Consider the following 16458-nt stretch of genomic DNA (forward strand, 5'->3'; position numbering starts at 1 on the left):
ATACAAAAGTTCAAAGAAACAGGGCTAAAAAGGGATGGCCGTGGCCCCCTCGCCCCACCCCTAAATCCGCTCTTGTTTGCCCCTTCCTCCCCTTCTCCTTTCGCGCTTGTTACGCAGGCTATTTTAAGATCTCTTCGGTATAATTTTTTTACTACTTCTTGAGCATTGTTTCAGACACCAATATCTTCTACGAACTAAGATGCGAAGAAAAGAGGACAACCGGGTTGTTCGAAATTGGTTTAAGATAACCCAGGGTTAGTGCGCAATTTGAAGTCAAATATGAGGGCTTAAAAAGCAAATTCAGTTTAATTTTCTTTGCCTACAATTTGATGATTGGATACTCTAAAAAGAATAGAGAAAATTATCCGAGAAAGTGCTTTTGATAACAAGAAAAAGAAACCCGGGTTAAAATTTAACCCCAGGTTAGCGCTAACCGCCTTTCGAGCAACTGGGCCCTGGAGCTCTCGACTTTCCGCTCTGCAGACTGAATTAGAATGGAATCTACAAACTTGAGCTAGAAGAATTTTTTAATAAACTCAAGATATATTATCTCCAGATCTCTTGTTTTGTAATTCCCTTTACCTTGTTAATTAGTAGCTTTATATATTGTGGGGGTAAAATTCGTCATGTTTTAGTGAAGTTTTACTTATGCAGAGCGCGTAGTATATTTTTAACGGGCTCCTGTTTCGCTTTACATAGACAAAAAGAACGAAACATGCAAGACTGAATTTACAACTTGAACATTTAATGAAATAATTAGAGAACGCTAAAAAACCCGTGATATAGAAGGTGCAAATTAAGCTATCTGAAAAGAAATGACTTAACATTGTCATTCAAACCATACAGAATGCGGCAATTAAATTTTGAAATTTACTGAGCAGTCACAAAACTCATAAATTTATTTTCCGCAAATATAAACAAATTTTACGGGAAGGGCAAAGGAGAATCCTTTCTTCCAGGCATAACGACAAAAATTAAATGTGATAGCGGTGCCCACCAAAGTCAGAACTGGCCAGCCGGACTTATCATTTTGGGAAAATGCATGCTTTTTTATTGAGATTTTTTGCCAAAAACCTGTCACTGTTGTGTGTAAAAGACTGACCCGGCGCTTGCCTAGTCCCTGTACGGCGTCTTCCCAGGCCTTCTTGGTCAATGTACTTCGGTGACGTATCCGAGACGATGAAGCCTAGGGACTAGGCAAATGTAATATCTAATGTAATATCTAATGTCACTAAAGGGCCTTAGGTCATATTTTCTTTCAAAAGTGCAATACAGGCAGTTATTGCCTGGATAAAGCATTCAAGTTCCTTGAACTAAACGCCCCATAAAACTGTAATGCCTTTTTTAGCTGTGTTGGGGAAGGAGTTAGTCGGGACCCAGGGTGTTAGTAACCAGTTTAAGTAAATTATCAATTGTTGGTATATTCGAATCGAAAGAGAACTCATTCTCTCTTGTTTCATCACGGACTGTTCACATTCCCCTCTTTTTTCGAAGGTCGTCAGGATCGAAGTTTTAAATGTGTAAATTGATATTTTGTTTATTTATTTATTGTGTAAAATAACATGGCGTTTCATCTTCTGTAAGTACAGAGGTGCTTGGTCAGACGACTTGGCTGGATAAAAGGGCCTTGTTACATTGTATACACTGATATGGGTTTTCACCTGTGTGAGTACGGAGGTGCCTGGTCAGACCCCACGGGTGGGTAAATGCCTTGTTACATTGTGTACACTGATAAGGCTTTTCACCTGTGTGAGTACGGAGGTGTTTGGTCAGATGACTAGAGTTCGTAAACGCCTTGTTACATTGTGTACACTGATATGGCTTTTCACCTGTGTGAGTACGGAGGTGCGTGGTCAGACTCCCCAACTGGTTAAACGCCTTGTTACATTGTGTACACTGATATGGCTTTTCACCTGTGTGAGTGCGGAGGTGCGTGGTCAGACTCCCCAACTGGTTAAACGCCTTGTTACATTGTGTACACTGATATGGCTTTTCACCTGTGTGAGTACGGAGGTGCGTGGTCAGATTCCCTAACTGGTTAAACGCCTTGTTACATTGTGTACACTGATATGGCTTTTCACCTGTGTGAGTACGGAGGTGCGTGGTCAGACTCCCCAACTGGTTAAACGCCTTGTTACATTGTGTACACTGATATGGCTTTTCACCTGTGTGAGTGCGGAGGTGCGTGGTCAGACTCCCCAACTGGTTAAACGCCTTGTTACATTGTGTACACTGATATGGCTTTTCACCTGTGTGAGTACGGAGGTGCGTGGTCAGATTCCCTAACTGGTTAAACGCCTTGTTACATTGTGTACACTGATATGGCTTTTCACCTGTGTGAGTACGGAGGTGCGTGGTCAGACTCCCCAACTGGTTAAACGCCTTGTTACATTGTGTACACTGATATGGCTTTTCACCTGTGTGAGTACGGAGGTGCGTGGTCAGATTCCCTAACTGGTTAAACGCCTTGTTACATTGTGTACACTGATATGGCTTTTCACCTGTGTGAGTGCGGAGGTGCGTGGTCAGACTCCCCAACTGGTTAAACGCCTTGTTACATTGTGTACACTGATATGGCTTTTCACCTGTGTGAGTACGGAGGTGCGTGGTCAGATTCCCTAACTGGTTAAACGCCTTGTCACATTGTGTACACTGATATGGCTTTTCACCTGTGTGAGTGCGGAGGTGCGTGGTCAGACTCCCCAACTGGTTAAACGCCTTGTTACATTGTGTACACTGATATGGCTTTTCACCTGTGTGAGTACGGAGGTGCGTGGTCAGATTCCCTAACTGGTTAAACGCCTTGTTACATTGTGTACACTGATATGGCTTTTCACCTGTGTGAGTACGGAGGTGCGTGGTCAGACTCCCCAACTGGTTAAACGCCTTGTTACATTGTGTACACTGATATGGCTTTTCACCTGTGTGAGTGCGGAGGTGCGTGGTCAGACTCCCCAACTGGTTAAACGCCTTGTTACATTGTGTACACTGATATGGCTTTTCACCTGTGTGAGTACGGAGGTGCGTGGTCAGATTCCCTAACTGGTTAAACGCCTTGTTACATTGTGTACACTGATATGGCTTTTCACCTGTGTGAGTACGGAGGTGGGCGGTCAGATGGTGCAACATATGAAAACCTTGTTACAAAGTATACACTGATATGGTTTTTTTCCTGTGTTAGTATTGGAGAGTCTGTTATGATTAACAATTTTTTTTTTCCTCTTGATGTTTTGATGCGGGTGTTCCTTTGAATCTATACGCACGTGAATCTTGAGATAGTGCATCGATGCAAATCTCTTGTTACACTTTTTGCAGTCCCATGTTCTGTTTGTTGTGCGAGTCAAGCAGTAACGTTTCATATGTCTCTGCAAAAAGTTTAATGAAGTGAAAATTTTTCCACAACCTTCGCAAGTAAGTGCGCCACCTGCAAAAAAACCCGTAAAATGTTTAGTTATGGTGACTTCGAAAAATGTCACGAGTAAACCAAAGAAGGTTAAAAACGCTGCTGGTTGCATCTATACTGTGCAAAAATGGTGGTTTTGATGACTAAAGAAACTGGGCGACAACCTTAACGTTATGTCGTGACATCAGTTTGAAATTGACACGACTGAACATTTTCACTTCATCAGTGATTTCATCAAAATCCTGTGTAGCTAATTTCTGACTCAACTTTGGCAAAATCCCTAGATTAAAGCCTTTTTTGTATCATTTAATTACTTCTTACAAACAAGTACAGTCACCTCCTTTCTTTTACAAAGGCGTTAGGCCACCTTGAGGATGACAGGTAATTATTGCCCGGAGAGTCAAAAAAAAAAGGGTGTTGTTAGAAAGAAGCCGTCTAGTGGGGCGTTATACACTGTAATTTTTGTCCCGTCATCAAAGGGGCTGTGTCGCGGCTGTATCAATTCATTTAATTGCTAATTATGATTTTTTTTTGTACTATGGAACTTACGTTGGCGAAGAATTAATTGCTTTTTGTAACAACTAAATTTACAGCTTCAAGCGGAACAAATATGTCTCCCAAACATTATATCAAACGTTACAAACTTTGAAAAACTATTAGGCTAACAAGTACTTTATTCAAATACCCCAGCTGCAATCCATTTAAATCTTATTGATGCCGAGTAAATATTAAGTGAGTAGCTAAGTTTCTTACCGTTTGCAGAGCTTCGATCTCGAACCAGCTTATCATCCAATGAGATCTCCAGTTCCTTAGCGTAACTTTCTCCGTACCAAACCAGTAATTCATTTCCTGGGGGTTTAGGCTTGTACGTGCGATAATAAATATTTCCTCTGAACTGAAAAGCAACCAAGTTCTGTTCGTCCTCACATCGCGAGCAATTCACAAACCTCATCCAATTACTGCAAGCCTCATTCTGGCCATCTACGAAATGACTGAATTTTCCATCTTTTAAAATCTAGAACCAAAGAAACAAAAACACTGCTTTCGTTTCATCTATCTCCACGTCTAGCCTCCAACCTCCCTTTACAGCCATCCTCTCTTTGTTCTCCCTATTTTTTATAGACCCGCTTTTAACATGAGCTTAACGTTTTATTTCATAAAACAATATCCTCATACCAATCCAACATTTTTCCTGTCCGGGAGCTGCACCCAAGAATTTGAATATTGAACAATGAAATGAAACTCCCTGACTTTTCCCTGACCTTAAGGAACTTGCTCCCTGACTTAATTTCCTGACAACCATGATCAATGCAGACGTTTTTCACTACCAGCTAAACAAGAAATTTTTATCACAACCAATGCTATGCTTGGATCTCCTCACCATGGCCACCAAGTCAACGCAAGCTCACTGACAGATTTGAGAGATAGGTCATGCGCCCTCAACTCATGGCTTACTGATGGATACGGCTTACCTCCCAACAGTAACTGGTATTTGCATCCTCTGTTACATGTTCCCAGCCTATCTTTGTTCCTTTATAAGGACCAAATCGCACACCTTTTGGGATCTCTGTGGTACTAAACACGCCCAATCCTGCTCCTGGAATTGACGAATCAGTTATTCTAAGAATAGGTGGCGTGGAAGCCATTGCGGCGGACTCTCTTATACTTTCCTCCACTGTCTTGTCTTCAATGATTTGTAAAGGACCGTGGACTGGACACTCTCCGTAATGCAGGTCGTGGCACTCTTCGCAATCTGAGGAGTGTATTAAATTGAATACAAAAAATTATCTCATTCCATGGCGCATTTTGCGTTGTTTACCAAAAAACAGCCGTTTAACCTCCCTCCTCGCCGCTGGGGACGTTTCGCGACGAGGCTAACTGCAGAGTCCTCTGATAAAATGATAGATGATATGATCTTCAGGTATAAAATGTTCTTGGGGGCATTATCCTGAGTAGTCTATGTTCCGATAATTAACTGACTTTACGAAAGCCAAAGTAAAGGGCTTGCTTTATTCCCCTGAGCCATTCATTAGCCCTCGCTCGCTCTTTTTCCCAATACTATTACAAAGCGAAATGTTTCTAAGTGGTCCAACTTACAGATATAGTGGTCATCATCCGGCACCTCAGCTTCGCAGTATGTCTGCCTTTTTCCCCGGGTAGTATATTGAATGCTCTTTTCCTCTGGGCGTTCCTTGTTTGTAAACCTTTCATGTTTCCTTTGCTTTTCAGGCTCTGCATTGGTTCTATCTGGTAGTAAGTCTATTTCTTCCCCCCAATCGACCAAGTTCTTCAAACGCGCTTGAGTCATCATCTTTCTGATCTTCCTGCACGTTTAGTATATTATACTGAAAACAAGCCAAACTATAAACTACAACTCTGGTAATAATTATGTCTTTTCAGCTAACGTTTAGGAAATTTATACCGGTTAAGGTTCTGTCAACTGAACTATCGATTAAGTAGTGATTTCAGGCAAATTTGCTAAAATATAAACGTTTTTTCCGACTCTTACCTGAGATACTGACGAACGACTGTCAGGGTACAAAAACTGGGTTTTATCGAAACGGGAAGAGGAGATGCTTGGAAGGGTGAATCCATGTTCTTCAGACTGATTACCAAAGGTTCAAGAAAGAGCTTAGAACCTAGATAAGTTCTGCAGCAAGGAACAGTCTTTATCTTTAACTTTCCGTTGCGCGTTGCTAGTGATGAGTTAGCTGGCAGTTTAAAAATTTGTGATAAAAACGTTTCATATATCCCACCGTCATGGTGTGTCCCTTCCGTCTGTTCAACACTGGTACGGTCTGAGGTCTAGGCCGGAACTCTAAAGTAGAGAGAAAGAGCTTGTTCGAACTCATGGCTCCTCAGAGCAGGAAATTTTAATCACTTTTGAATAATACATTTCTTCTGTCCCCTAAGCCTCGCAGCCAAGTATGAATTTGTATAGATGCTGTATATTAAAATTAGTTTCTTCAGGACTATCCCTGTCTCCAGATCGCAGACGAAAGAAGTATCCGACGGTAATCGAACCGAACTGAATCAGGAGTATCAGTAAGTCACTTACACCTTGGCCCTACGGTTTACCCTTGAGAAAATCTTACAGAAGATATTAGCCTGCGCCAAGCCCAACGGAAAGGGGAGGGAGAGAGGGAGAAAAGCGAGAAAGGGAAATGGGAGGTGGCCCCTCTCCCCTACCCCCATCCCTTTTTCTCTTCCTCCAGTTTCCCTACCCCATTTTATGTCGATCATATTAATAGCCTACGTGTAGCCGCATCCTCCCCCCGAATTATAAACAGACCGTGTTAGGAAAAAGCCTTTTCATATCTTTTTTCGTAATCTTCGTCTATGATGTGTAACTTATTTTTCAGACTGGAGATATTATAAGTTTTTTGCAATAACTTTTCCATTAAGTAACATAATCGTTTCCTTCTATGCTGTTTGGACGATCATGCATTTAAAGTCTCTTCTACCTGGAATAAATCTTTTGATCATTTTGTTTCGTCTTCTAACTTCTTCTGATCCTGGAACCCAATCTTCATCGCTATCATCATAACTCTCATTTGAACTTTCACTATCTGCGATGGTGGTATCTGTCTTAGGCTTCTTTACAGGTGTTTTACGAGTACGAGAAGGAAGGCCAGCTGGTACGGCTGGAACAGGAAGCCCTGAAAAAAAAAAACAAGATCAGTTCTTCACAAGCGTATAAACACTAAAAAACGAAGCCTTATAAAATTGACAATAATTTCATTTGCTAGCCTAGAGCAGGCTGATGCAAAATATACACTCTATATCGCGTTTACGAAGGACTCTGAAAGAGGCATAACAGTTCATCAGAAAAATGCTCTAGAAGTACCAGACTTTTTTTTTGCACTCTTTCAAAAATATTTGGTATTTAAACTGAGAGTGGCTCCAGGTCCGGCCTTTTACTCTTTTTTTTAGCTCCTAGTAGACTGCTTGCAGTCCGCCTTTTCTCTAAAAATCCGCTTAGTTCTCAGCTAGCGCGATTGCAAACCACGACGTTATGTTACAATAAGGGGTTAAGACCCCGTTTCGCTGCTCGCGTACTTGGGTTTCTCTTGCAGTAACTTTGCAAAAAAAATAAGAGACTGCTCGCAGTCTAAGCTCCTAGTAGCTTCAGTCGCAAGGCAGTTTTCTCCATGGGGGGGGGGGGGGGGGGGGGGGCAAGGGGGGTCTTGTCACGAGTTCACGAACGACAATAGAGCGGTTTTCATTTGAGTGTCGAAAAGTAATTGGTTTTGCACTTTCTACACAATGCGATTGGCTTAAAAGATTCGCGCCACCTTTTCATCCAATCAGAAGTAAAACCAAAGCCAATTGTGACGCGCTCGCATGCATTTTCCCGCGCTTTGCGTCAGCCACATGTAATTACTTCGAGTTTTGATTGGTTCAGTGTATTGTCTGTGTCCTATGTGATTGGCCAGAGTAATTACTTTGGTTTTGGTTTTACGACACTCAAACGAAAACCACTCTAACGGCAAGAGGAGAGAGTGAACGAAAAAGAGAGGTAAGTGAATCTGAGCACACTGAAGTATGAAGTCACAGCAAAAGTCTCAAAAGTGAAATTAAATCAAGCTACCGGATACTAGTTAAGGTCGTTTGGCCAGATTAACGATTTTTTTCTTCAACTGATCTTCCATGTACGTGTACACAATCGAGGATTTAGGCTGAGTTTACGTTTCACGGAGGGCACTTCAATCACAATTAACAGAACAGTTTTTCAGTACATCTCGTTTCTTCACGATAATAAGCTTTCCCCACCCTCCTCCCCCTCTTCATAGTTTTCGGCAAAATTGATGATTAGGCCCTTTCTCCTGTCTTGGGCGTCTGCATGTAAATCTAGTCAATATCAATTTTTTTTTAGTACTCACCAAGGCTTTTTAAGAATTCATGGTTCCTCTTGATATTTCTGAGTCGCAAAAGTTCATACTCTGACAACGAGTTTTCCATTTGAGATGATTTAACTGTCAGAAACGCGTAGATCCGAAACAAACAACCAAAAATACACTTTAAACAGCTATTCGTAGTTATAAAGACTTTTAGGTAGTTAATAATACTTCATTTAGCTCTAAGATTTATAAGTTTATATGGTTTAAGCTTACCTAAAGAAGCACAGTAGCCAAATCCTTAGTGTTCTTGCCGACTTCGTATAGAGCGAGGGCTTTCAAGTTTTCTTTAAAGCTGCAAATATAGTAACTTCTTTCTTTCCCTCTCAAATAAACTTTGAAATAAAGAAATTTTCTTTTCACATGAACCTTTCAAAAATGTTTGCTGAAAAAGCAGAAGAGGGAGGAAAAAGACAAATTTGTTTTTCTTCGCACATTGGACGTCATCAGCTAGAGAGCATCTGATTGGTCAGCTTACCAGACAGAAGGGGAAAAGGGCGGGAAAATAAAACGCAGGTTGCGCACTTCAGTAACAAAGATGATTGTTGTCTAGAAGAGTAAACGAAATATGTTGTGTTGAATTTTGCAAATAAAAATAGTAAACAAAAGTGTCTAGTAACTGATCTTTGATAAAAGAAAAAGCAATAAAAACTTTACGTAAAGTTTTAATTGCTTTTTCTTTACGCATCCTTTATGGCTGTTTAGATTTACAAGAGATTTACGGTAGGTTAGTTCGCGACTCTCCACCCGGAGTGTACAGCGGCGTACCAACGCGTCGCTTCTGAGGGGAAGGGATGGCTGTACAAACGGGGTTGCACCACCTTTATCAAAAACAAAGTTTTGTTAGCGGGTTTTTATACTTTTTTTATGAATAGGATTTTTTTTTTGCAAAATACTTGAAGCTCCCTCATGTACATAATCTCGGTTTTGTATTTCCATACTATAAATTTTTAGGTTCTAAATCAACTTTGTGGATGGTTTGACTCCGCGAAGAAGCGCGGGAACAAAAAAACCCGTGACAGTCTTATGAAAGTCTCGTGACTTGAGGTCTGTCAAAGGTCTGTCTGATGCAAGCGGTAATTAGCCAATCAGACAACGCCAGAATGCTAATGACCAATCGCAACGCAGTCGGCGGGATCCAAATTTGCCGGCATATAAACACGGGAAGTTACTGAATGTAGCGTGGATCGAACACTTTATCCTTCAAAAGTGAGGTTACGCTCGTAAGAAGGCGATCGAAGCTATCTATTTGTCGATAAAAACGACTTAACAAGGTAGGCTAATCGGATGCTCGATATCTTTGTGATTACTTTTTTGGTCTGTCCAATAGCAACGTTGCAAATACTGTAAACAATGAGTCGAGGACAGTTATAGCGAGAAGATTTTTCACATCACTGCCGGCGTGTGCTTTGGACAACGGCACAGATAAAGCAAAAACATCTGAACAAAGATCTGAACGACCCTAGGTGGACCATATGATCGATAATGTCACGAATCTTTCGGCAGTACTTAGTTTATTTATCTCTGTCCAAATTTTGTGTAAAAGATTGCTTCTGTCAAATTTGCTGCAAGATTACTTTACATGTAGGTGGCTGTTAAGCCAGTGAATTTTTACGATCCATAAACGCTTGTTATCAAGCTACAGCTGTTTTTATTAAAGTATTAAAATTGCAAAAAGAAAGAATTATGTTGGTCACGATTTTGGAAATAATGGTTGTCACGTGACTTACCGTAAAAGCACGAGTTGTACTTAAAATTTTCCTGTGCGCACGTCATATTCATTTTATTCAATATTAATCTCTTTCCGTGTTTATTGACACATTAATTTTCTTAAAGATAGCTTTGGTTAAGCTATTTTTTAAGTAAAAAGAAGTTCCAGAGATTCCATAATTTCCATTCTGATTAGATTGTAAATTCTCCCGTGTGTAGTTTCCCAAGGTCTATCACGGCAAGAGAAGAAGGAGAGGAAACAGAGAAACCTTGCATTTTCAGTAATGATTCAGTCATGTGCAATGTAACTTTCAGAACTAGTTTCGTGCAATAACAACTATGGGCTCAGAAATTTCCAGCGTGCAGTCTCCACAGGGCATGACTGTATTCTACGTTAAATGAAACCTGTTTTGAAAACCAGTAAGTTTCATCCACAAAATGTTGTCGGTGGCTACATAAAAGAATGGTAGAGATTTCTCTCAATCCTATCATTTTTCTTTTGCCATGAGGGACTTCTGCTAGCAGGGAAGTGTGACTAACAGAATTGTTCCGCTAATATTAATTTATTTGTTTGGCCATAACTTTTAAACTGCTACCAGTCGTGACAAAAATGACCCTTGCAGTCTTTGTCTTTGTATGCCTGACTTTTAAGTTGACAGAGGTTTTTTTTATTGCCACATGTATTATCAGTAGTAGCTAGTGTGTTTAAAGAGGTCAGCAGTCTGAAAACTAATATTATTTTTGTTTCCTGTACACCAGATTCACCATGAAGTGTTTGATACTTATAGCATTATCTTTTGGAATCTCTGCGGCATGGCCCCCTAAACCCAACTCTGATCCTCTGGAGGATCCTAGCTGGAAGGCATGGAAGTCATTTCATGGTAAAAGCTATGGTGACATTGGTGAAGAAAGAGTTCGTAATTTCATCTGGCAAGACAACCTGAAAAAAATTGTTTCTCACAATGAAGTGCATAAATATAAACTAGCAATGAATCATCTTGGAGACTTGGTAAGAGTAAAGTCAATAAATTTTTTGTAAATTAAGATGAAAGTGTAAAGGTATTCATTAACCCTTAATTTGCAAATTATTAAAAAATAAAATTGCATCAGTGAACAAGAACAATCATTTTCAACTTTTGATCTAGGCTTGATCTTCTCTGTCCTCTTGAGTCTGGTCTGGTCTACTCATTTTCTTTGAACAGTGGCTGGTCCTCAAACCTACGTTAATATTATTTGGATCTACACCAACCTGGTTTAACTTGTTATTACATGTAAAGTTTTTTTAATATGATAAAGTGTATGATTTAGAATATGAAGTATGTGCATTTAGTTTAGAGAGTTACCGTACTAAACAAACTCTTTGATTCTTCTAGACATCACAAGAAGTCAAGGAGATGTTAAATGGATATAAGATGAGAAAAAACCCAAAGGATTCGAAAGAAAAAGCCTCCACATACCTTCCACCAGCAAACCTAAAGATACCAGACACTGTTGATTGGAGAGAGGAGGGGTATGTTACCCCTGTTAAGAACCAAGGTCATTGCGGATCATGTTGGTCTTTCAGTACAGTAAGTTGATTTGCCTTTGATCTACTTACTGTATGTCCTCGAATAATAGCCGTCCCTCGATTAATTGCCTCCCTTGAATAATCACCTCCTTTTTGTTTGAAAAAGAAATAATTGTCGCTGGCTATTATTCGAGAAAATATGTTAATTTTGTTTCCATTTGAGAAGAATTGAGAGGGGTACTCGAGGGACATTTGGGTGAGGCTTTCAAAAGCTGACCCTGTTTAAAACAAAAAATGGTTGAGTTTGCTATGCAATTAAAGAGATGAGACCTTGTTTTATGGCCTGAATCCATTTTGTTTTGTAATCAGAATTAATCTTTAAACTGACATTATCAAATTAGATTTTAGGGGGAAAATTTGCTGACCAAAAAAATTAATGTAGATAACTAATAATTGCCAACTCTTCACACTCTTCAAAATGACACCCTGTTCAGGATGCTAAATATTGGAATAAATTTTGTACATCCTGTTAAGACTCGTGACCTGGAAAACTGAAAACCATATCCTGATCTAAGACCAGGATGAAAATATTGTTCTTTACCAGTCTTATCAAGGTGTTTCAATGATAATTGATTCACTTAGATATTTTGATCACTTGTTCTTTTCAGACTGGATCACTGGAAGGCCAAAACTTTAGAAAGACTGGTCAGCTTGTTTCTCTTAGTGAACAGAACTTGGTTGATTGTTCATCGTCTTATGGAAACAATGGTTGCCATGGAGGTCTTATGGACAATGCCTTCAAGTACATCAGGGACAATGGGGGAATTGACACTGAGTACAGCTATCCTTACCAAGCTCAGGTAAAGAAATATGAAATATGTATATCCTAATGTTTTTGTGTTGGAAATGCAGTGGGAAAGCTGCATAATATCGACAAGGGAATATGTCATGCTATGCATGAAATGGCACTTGGGCAGATAATTATTTCTTTTATGAAATATGCAGTAAGCATGGATTAGTTCTACAAGAGCTAGCCACTTGATTAGTGGTGTGTATTCTTGTGTGCATTTTCATTTTCATCTGAACAAGTTTGAAAATCTGTTGCTTAAAGGTCCCAGATTTTGGAAGTCGTATTTTTGTCCCCGGAGTTTAACCCTTTATCCCCAATATCCCCTTACAAATTCCCTGGACAGATGTCCATGTTAATTTTTTAAGAATTAGTGGGGAGATTTTATTTAATGATCAATGTATTTTTCCTTTCAGGATCATTTTATTAATTCATTGCAGCATTTCTCTTGATGATGTATTGATTTTCTTGGGAGAAAGTAGCAGGTGATCACATGGCATACCACGGAGACTAAATTTTTCTTAATTTCATTTTTCTTATAGGTTGGTTATTGTCGCTTTAATGCTTCTGATGTTGGCGCAACTGACACTGGTTATACAGATATTCCATCTGGTGACGAAGATTCCCTCCAATCAGCTGTGGCCTCTGTTGGTCCGATTTCAGTAGCAATTGATGCAAGTCATCGTTCTTTCCAGTTTTATCGTTCAGGTGTATATGATGAACAAGCCTGCAGCAGCACCCAGTTGGATCATGGTGTTCTTGTGGTTGGTTATGGAAATGATGATGGTCAAGATTACTGGCTTATCAAGAACAGGTCAGTTACATACGAAATCTTCCCTTTGTTTAACCCTTTAAGACCCATGATTTACAGTGTTCTCCTTATCAGGCGGTAACCGGTAAAATTTACCATCTGAAGCAACACTTTTTACTGCCTGCAACTGCTATAAGGTTTACTAAAATTAAATAAGTTGTTTTAAAAAATACGCAAGTTGTGATCTGATCCGATCAAGGTAATGAATGAATATATGCAAGTGTACTAAAGTATACACAGCTTTTCTAGAGCATTGAAGACAGTGTAATATTATTGGAATCAAACGTTTTTTAGTGTTGTCTAAAAATAACAATGGGTGATTTGCGTAAAATAGGTCTTAAAATGAGGGAATGACATTTCAGAGAACTTAGCTCCTAAATATCACAGCAAGGTCAAAGCCATGTCCCTCACTCCACTACCCCCCTCCCCCAGGAAAGTGCGCTTGTGGCACACATTTTTTTGTCTTACCAGCCATGAATGGTCCCTTACCTACTGAACTAAAATTTAGGGAGAACGCTGGATCTATGTACAAATTCTCGAGACTGATTGTCATACATATCCTTAAAGAATCGGTTGAGAAAATTAGATAAAAGATCAATGCATTTTTTTTTCCTTTGGTGATGATTGTGATGTAATTGTTTAGTTCCCATCAGTCTCAGTGGGCAGGCTAGTTTTACCATGTGCCCGATGTATTATTGTTCTTGCTCGATTTAAGCTGTTGTGTTTATGTATTCTTGCCAGTTTCGCCTCTCAATAATGTTACCTAGTGTCTAGAAGTTGGTAAGAAGAACCATGACATCTTTTCAAGTGCACATTTCTTTTCGGATCATTATAGTTTTCTGGGAAACTGCCCCCCTACCCCTCCCCTAAGCCAACATTAACACTTAATTCTCACTTAAGGCAAAATTTTGGGGTAGGGGGGCAGTTTCCCTGAAACGTACAATGATCCCATTTCTCTTTATGATGTGTGGATATTGTTAGGAGAAAATTGATGTTGGTCACTCTTGCCACTTAAAGGGTTAATGCAAATCCCTTCTCTTGTTTCAATATTCCTGATAATAACCCCTAGTTAAATTATCAAGAGAACTTGTGAAGCAACGTGCAATGCACATTTTATTTTAAAGTACAGGATGAAAGTTTCAGGCAGTGTTTTAGCCATTATTCTGGGGTTTTTTCATTCACAATTTGGCAGTTATAAACATTACTCTCTGTTTTATTTTGCAGCTGGGGCACAAGTTGGGGATTGGATGGCTACATTAAAATTGCAAGAAATCAAAACAATAAATGCGGAGTGGCAACGGCTGCAAGTTACCCACTGGTTTAACACTAAGAGCTACTAGACAAAGTTTTGTTTCTAAACTGAATTGAAATACAGATTACTTGACGTTTCCTTAACACACTCTCATAGAAGCCGACAGCTGCTCTACTTATGGCCCTGAACCTTTCACAAAACCCAGATAAAATGTGCTTCCAAGAACCATTCAAGACCTGTAAACAGGAGATTACTTTACTTTTCAAAAATATGCAAACTCTGAAGTTCAAAAACCACCTTCACAAATGCTTTTTTGCTGCCGTCAATCATAATTAAGATCACAAGCAATGAACCTTGAAACAGAGAAACACACAAAAGGGATCGAAATCCACCCATCACAAATAACTAACCAGGACCGTTTGAGCCCGTCGAAGTAAACTACTATTCCCTAAGAGGTCCGCTGAGATGATTGACTGCAGCAAAAAACGCAAACATCAGTTGGCTCGCTTCAACTACACTGTAGGGAGAAAAAAAGCTTTTACTGAACTAGAACATCAAGGATATCAATTATTAATTTTAACTCTGCACAGCATGTTTTTTGTTCAGTGCAGTTTTTTTCCAAAGGCTATTATTAAGATTATGCTATTTAAAAGGTATTTATATTTTCAGAGAACGAAAGGCTATATCTTGCTACCTTGTCCGATATGAAAAGATAGCTTTGGTTTTTTGATAGTAAAACCGGAAAGCATATGTACGATGTTATTAAGGTACAATAAATGTCTACAATTTTCAGTATAAAAAGGATTTTTGCAAAAGAGAATAAAAGTATTATAATTTTCAAAAGTTATACAGTAAAGTAAACTTGTGTAAATTGATTTTTTGTGTTAATGTATATAAAATGAGGAATGGCTGTTTGCAATCATTGAGATGTTTTAATAAAAAGAGCTTTTCAAACATATTTATCTACCAGTCAATACTTTGCAATTGAAAATAAACCATCGGTGAGAGCAATATAAGGAGGGGGACATGGGGGTTTACGGTATTGCGGTATTGGGCTTTTTTTCTTGCGGTATTTCGGTAATTTTAATTTTAACGTGCGGTATTGCGGTATCATCTAGCTCTGCGGTATGCGGTTTTTCATCATTTTGGCTGACGGTATTCGGTGAAATAAGATTGTTCACGGTATTACGGTACCGTTTATTTGCGCTTTCCTTTCGATACAATACGCAAAACAAAACACAGTAAGACATAAAGGTCAATAAAAGTTAATAGGGAACTTAAGAACCACGACGACGACTTTGTCGACGACGACCGGAAGTGAGATACCGTGCACTGCGCAAGCGCGGTTAACAAATTTCGTCGTCGTGGTGTCGTCGACGACGCCAAACACAGTAGAATCACGTCGTCCTGCAATCCACAAGCTTCGGCAGGTATAACTCCCTGTTTTTAAGCGATTTTTCAAGGGCTTTGTATTTTTTCACCTCGTAAATCCAGGTATCCTTTCTTTTTTCTCCTAACAAGCGATGTTGATTGAAAATTTGACTGATGAATTGTGTTTACTTCGAAGACAACACTGAGCTGTGCAGGCCGAGCGAGCGAACTCGTAAGTGACAAATTTATTTGTACGTATTTAGGTCAGGCAAATCATATATCTTTAATATAGGGGAAATGAACTTCATATGGAAAACAGCTATCGCATCGGAATGTCTCTTTTTCCAAATCTAAACTATGACAGACACTCGGACTCGGTCATGTCATTCAGGTTGAAAGTTGAATAACCTTCGTACGGAAAGCAGAGATTTTTCCATTCGAAAAGGTCTGACAACACTAAAAATTCTTCATCGTCAATGAAAGTAGACGTACGGCTTATAAAATAAGATCTTGCATCGTCTTAAAAGACGCCTTTGCGAAAAAAACTTTGTTGCGAACGAACATCACAGTCTACATGTTTGTTTACATTCAGTGTCGTCGTCGTCGTCGACCTACCGATCGACTGCATCTTAAGTTTTCTTTTTCCCGCCGAAACTGAC

General features: G+C 39.4%; 1 protein-coding gene and 1 pseudogene across 1 annotated transcript; one reads left to right on the forward strand and one right to left on the reverse strand.

Moving 5' to 3' along the window:
* Positions 1-1599: 1599 nt before the first annotated feature.
* LOC140924994 (uncharacterized) lies at positions 1600-8365 on the reverse strand (annotated as a pseudogene).
* Positions 8366-9416: 1051 nt separating this feature from the next.
* On the forward strand, positions 9417-15386 carry LOC140924243 (cathepsin L-like peptidase). The gene is made up of 6 exons (XM_073374272.1): positions 9417-9575; positions 10771-11020; positions 11385-11579; positions 12187-12378; positions 12908-13179; positions 14401-15386. Exons 2-6 carry the CDS (start codon positions 10778-10780, stop codon positions 14498-14500), a joined length of 1002 nt encoding a protein of 333 aa, XP_073230373.1. The 5' UTR covers positions 9417-9575; positions 10771-10777; the 3' UTR covers positions 14501-15386.
* The last annotated feature ends 1072 nt before the right edge of the window (positions 15387-16458 follow it).

This window comes from Porites lutea, chromosome 14 (genome assembly GCF_958299795.1).
Source record: "Porites lutea chromosome 14, jaPorLute2.1, whole genome shotgun sequence".
Taxonomy (NCBI): Eukaryota; Metazoa; Cnidaria; class Anthozoa; order Scleractinia; family Poritidae; genus Porites; species Porites lutea.

Excerpts from the sequence above, each read along its gene's own strand:
- LOC140924243 (XM_073374272.1), top strand. The coding sequence starts at position 10,778 with ATGAAGTGTTTGATACTTATAGCATTATCTTTTGGAATCTCTGCGGCA. Across the intron at positions 11,580-12,186 it reads CATGTTGGTCTTTCAGTACA|ACTGGATCACTGGAAGGCCA; the intron begins GTAAGTTGATTT and ends TGTTCTTTTCAG. Across the intron at positions 13,180-14,400 it reads TACTGGCTTATCAAGAACAG|CTGGGGCACAAGTTGGGGAT; the intron begins GTCAGTTACATA and ends TTTATTTTGCAG.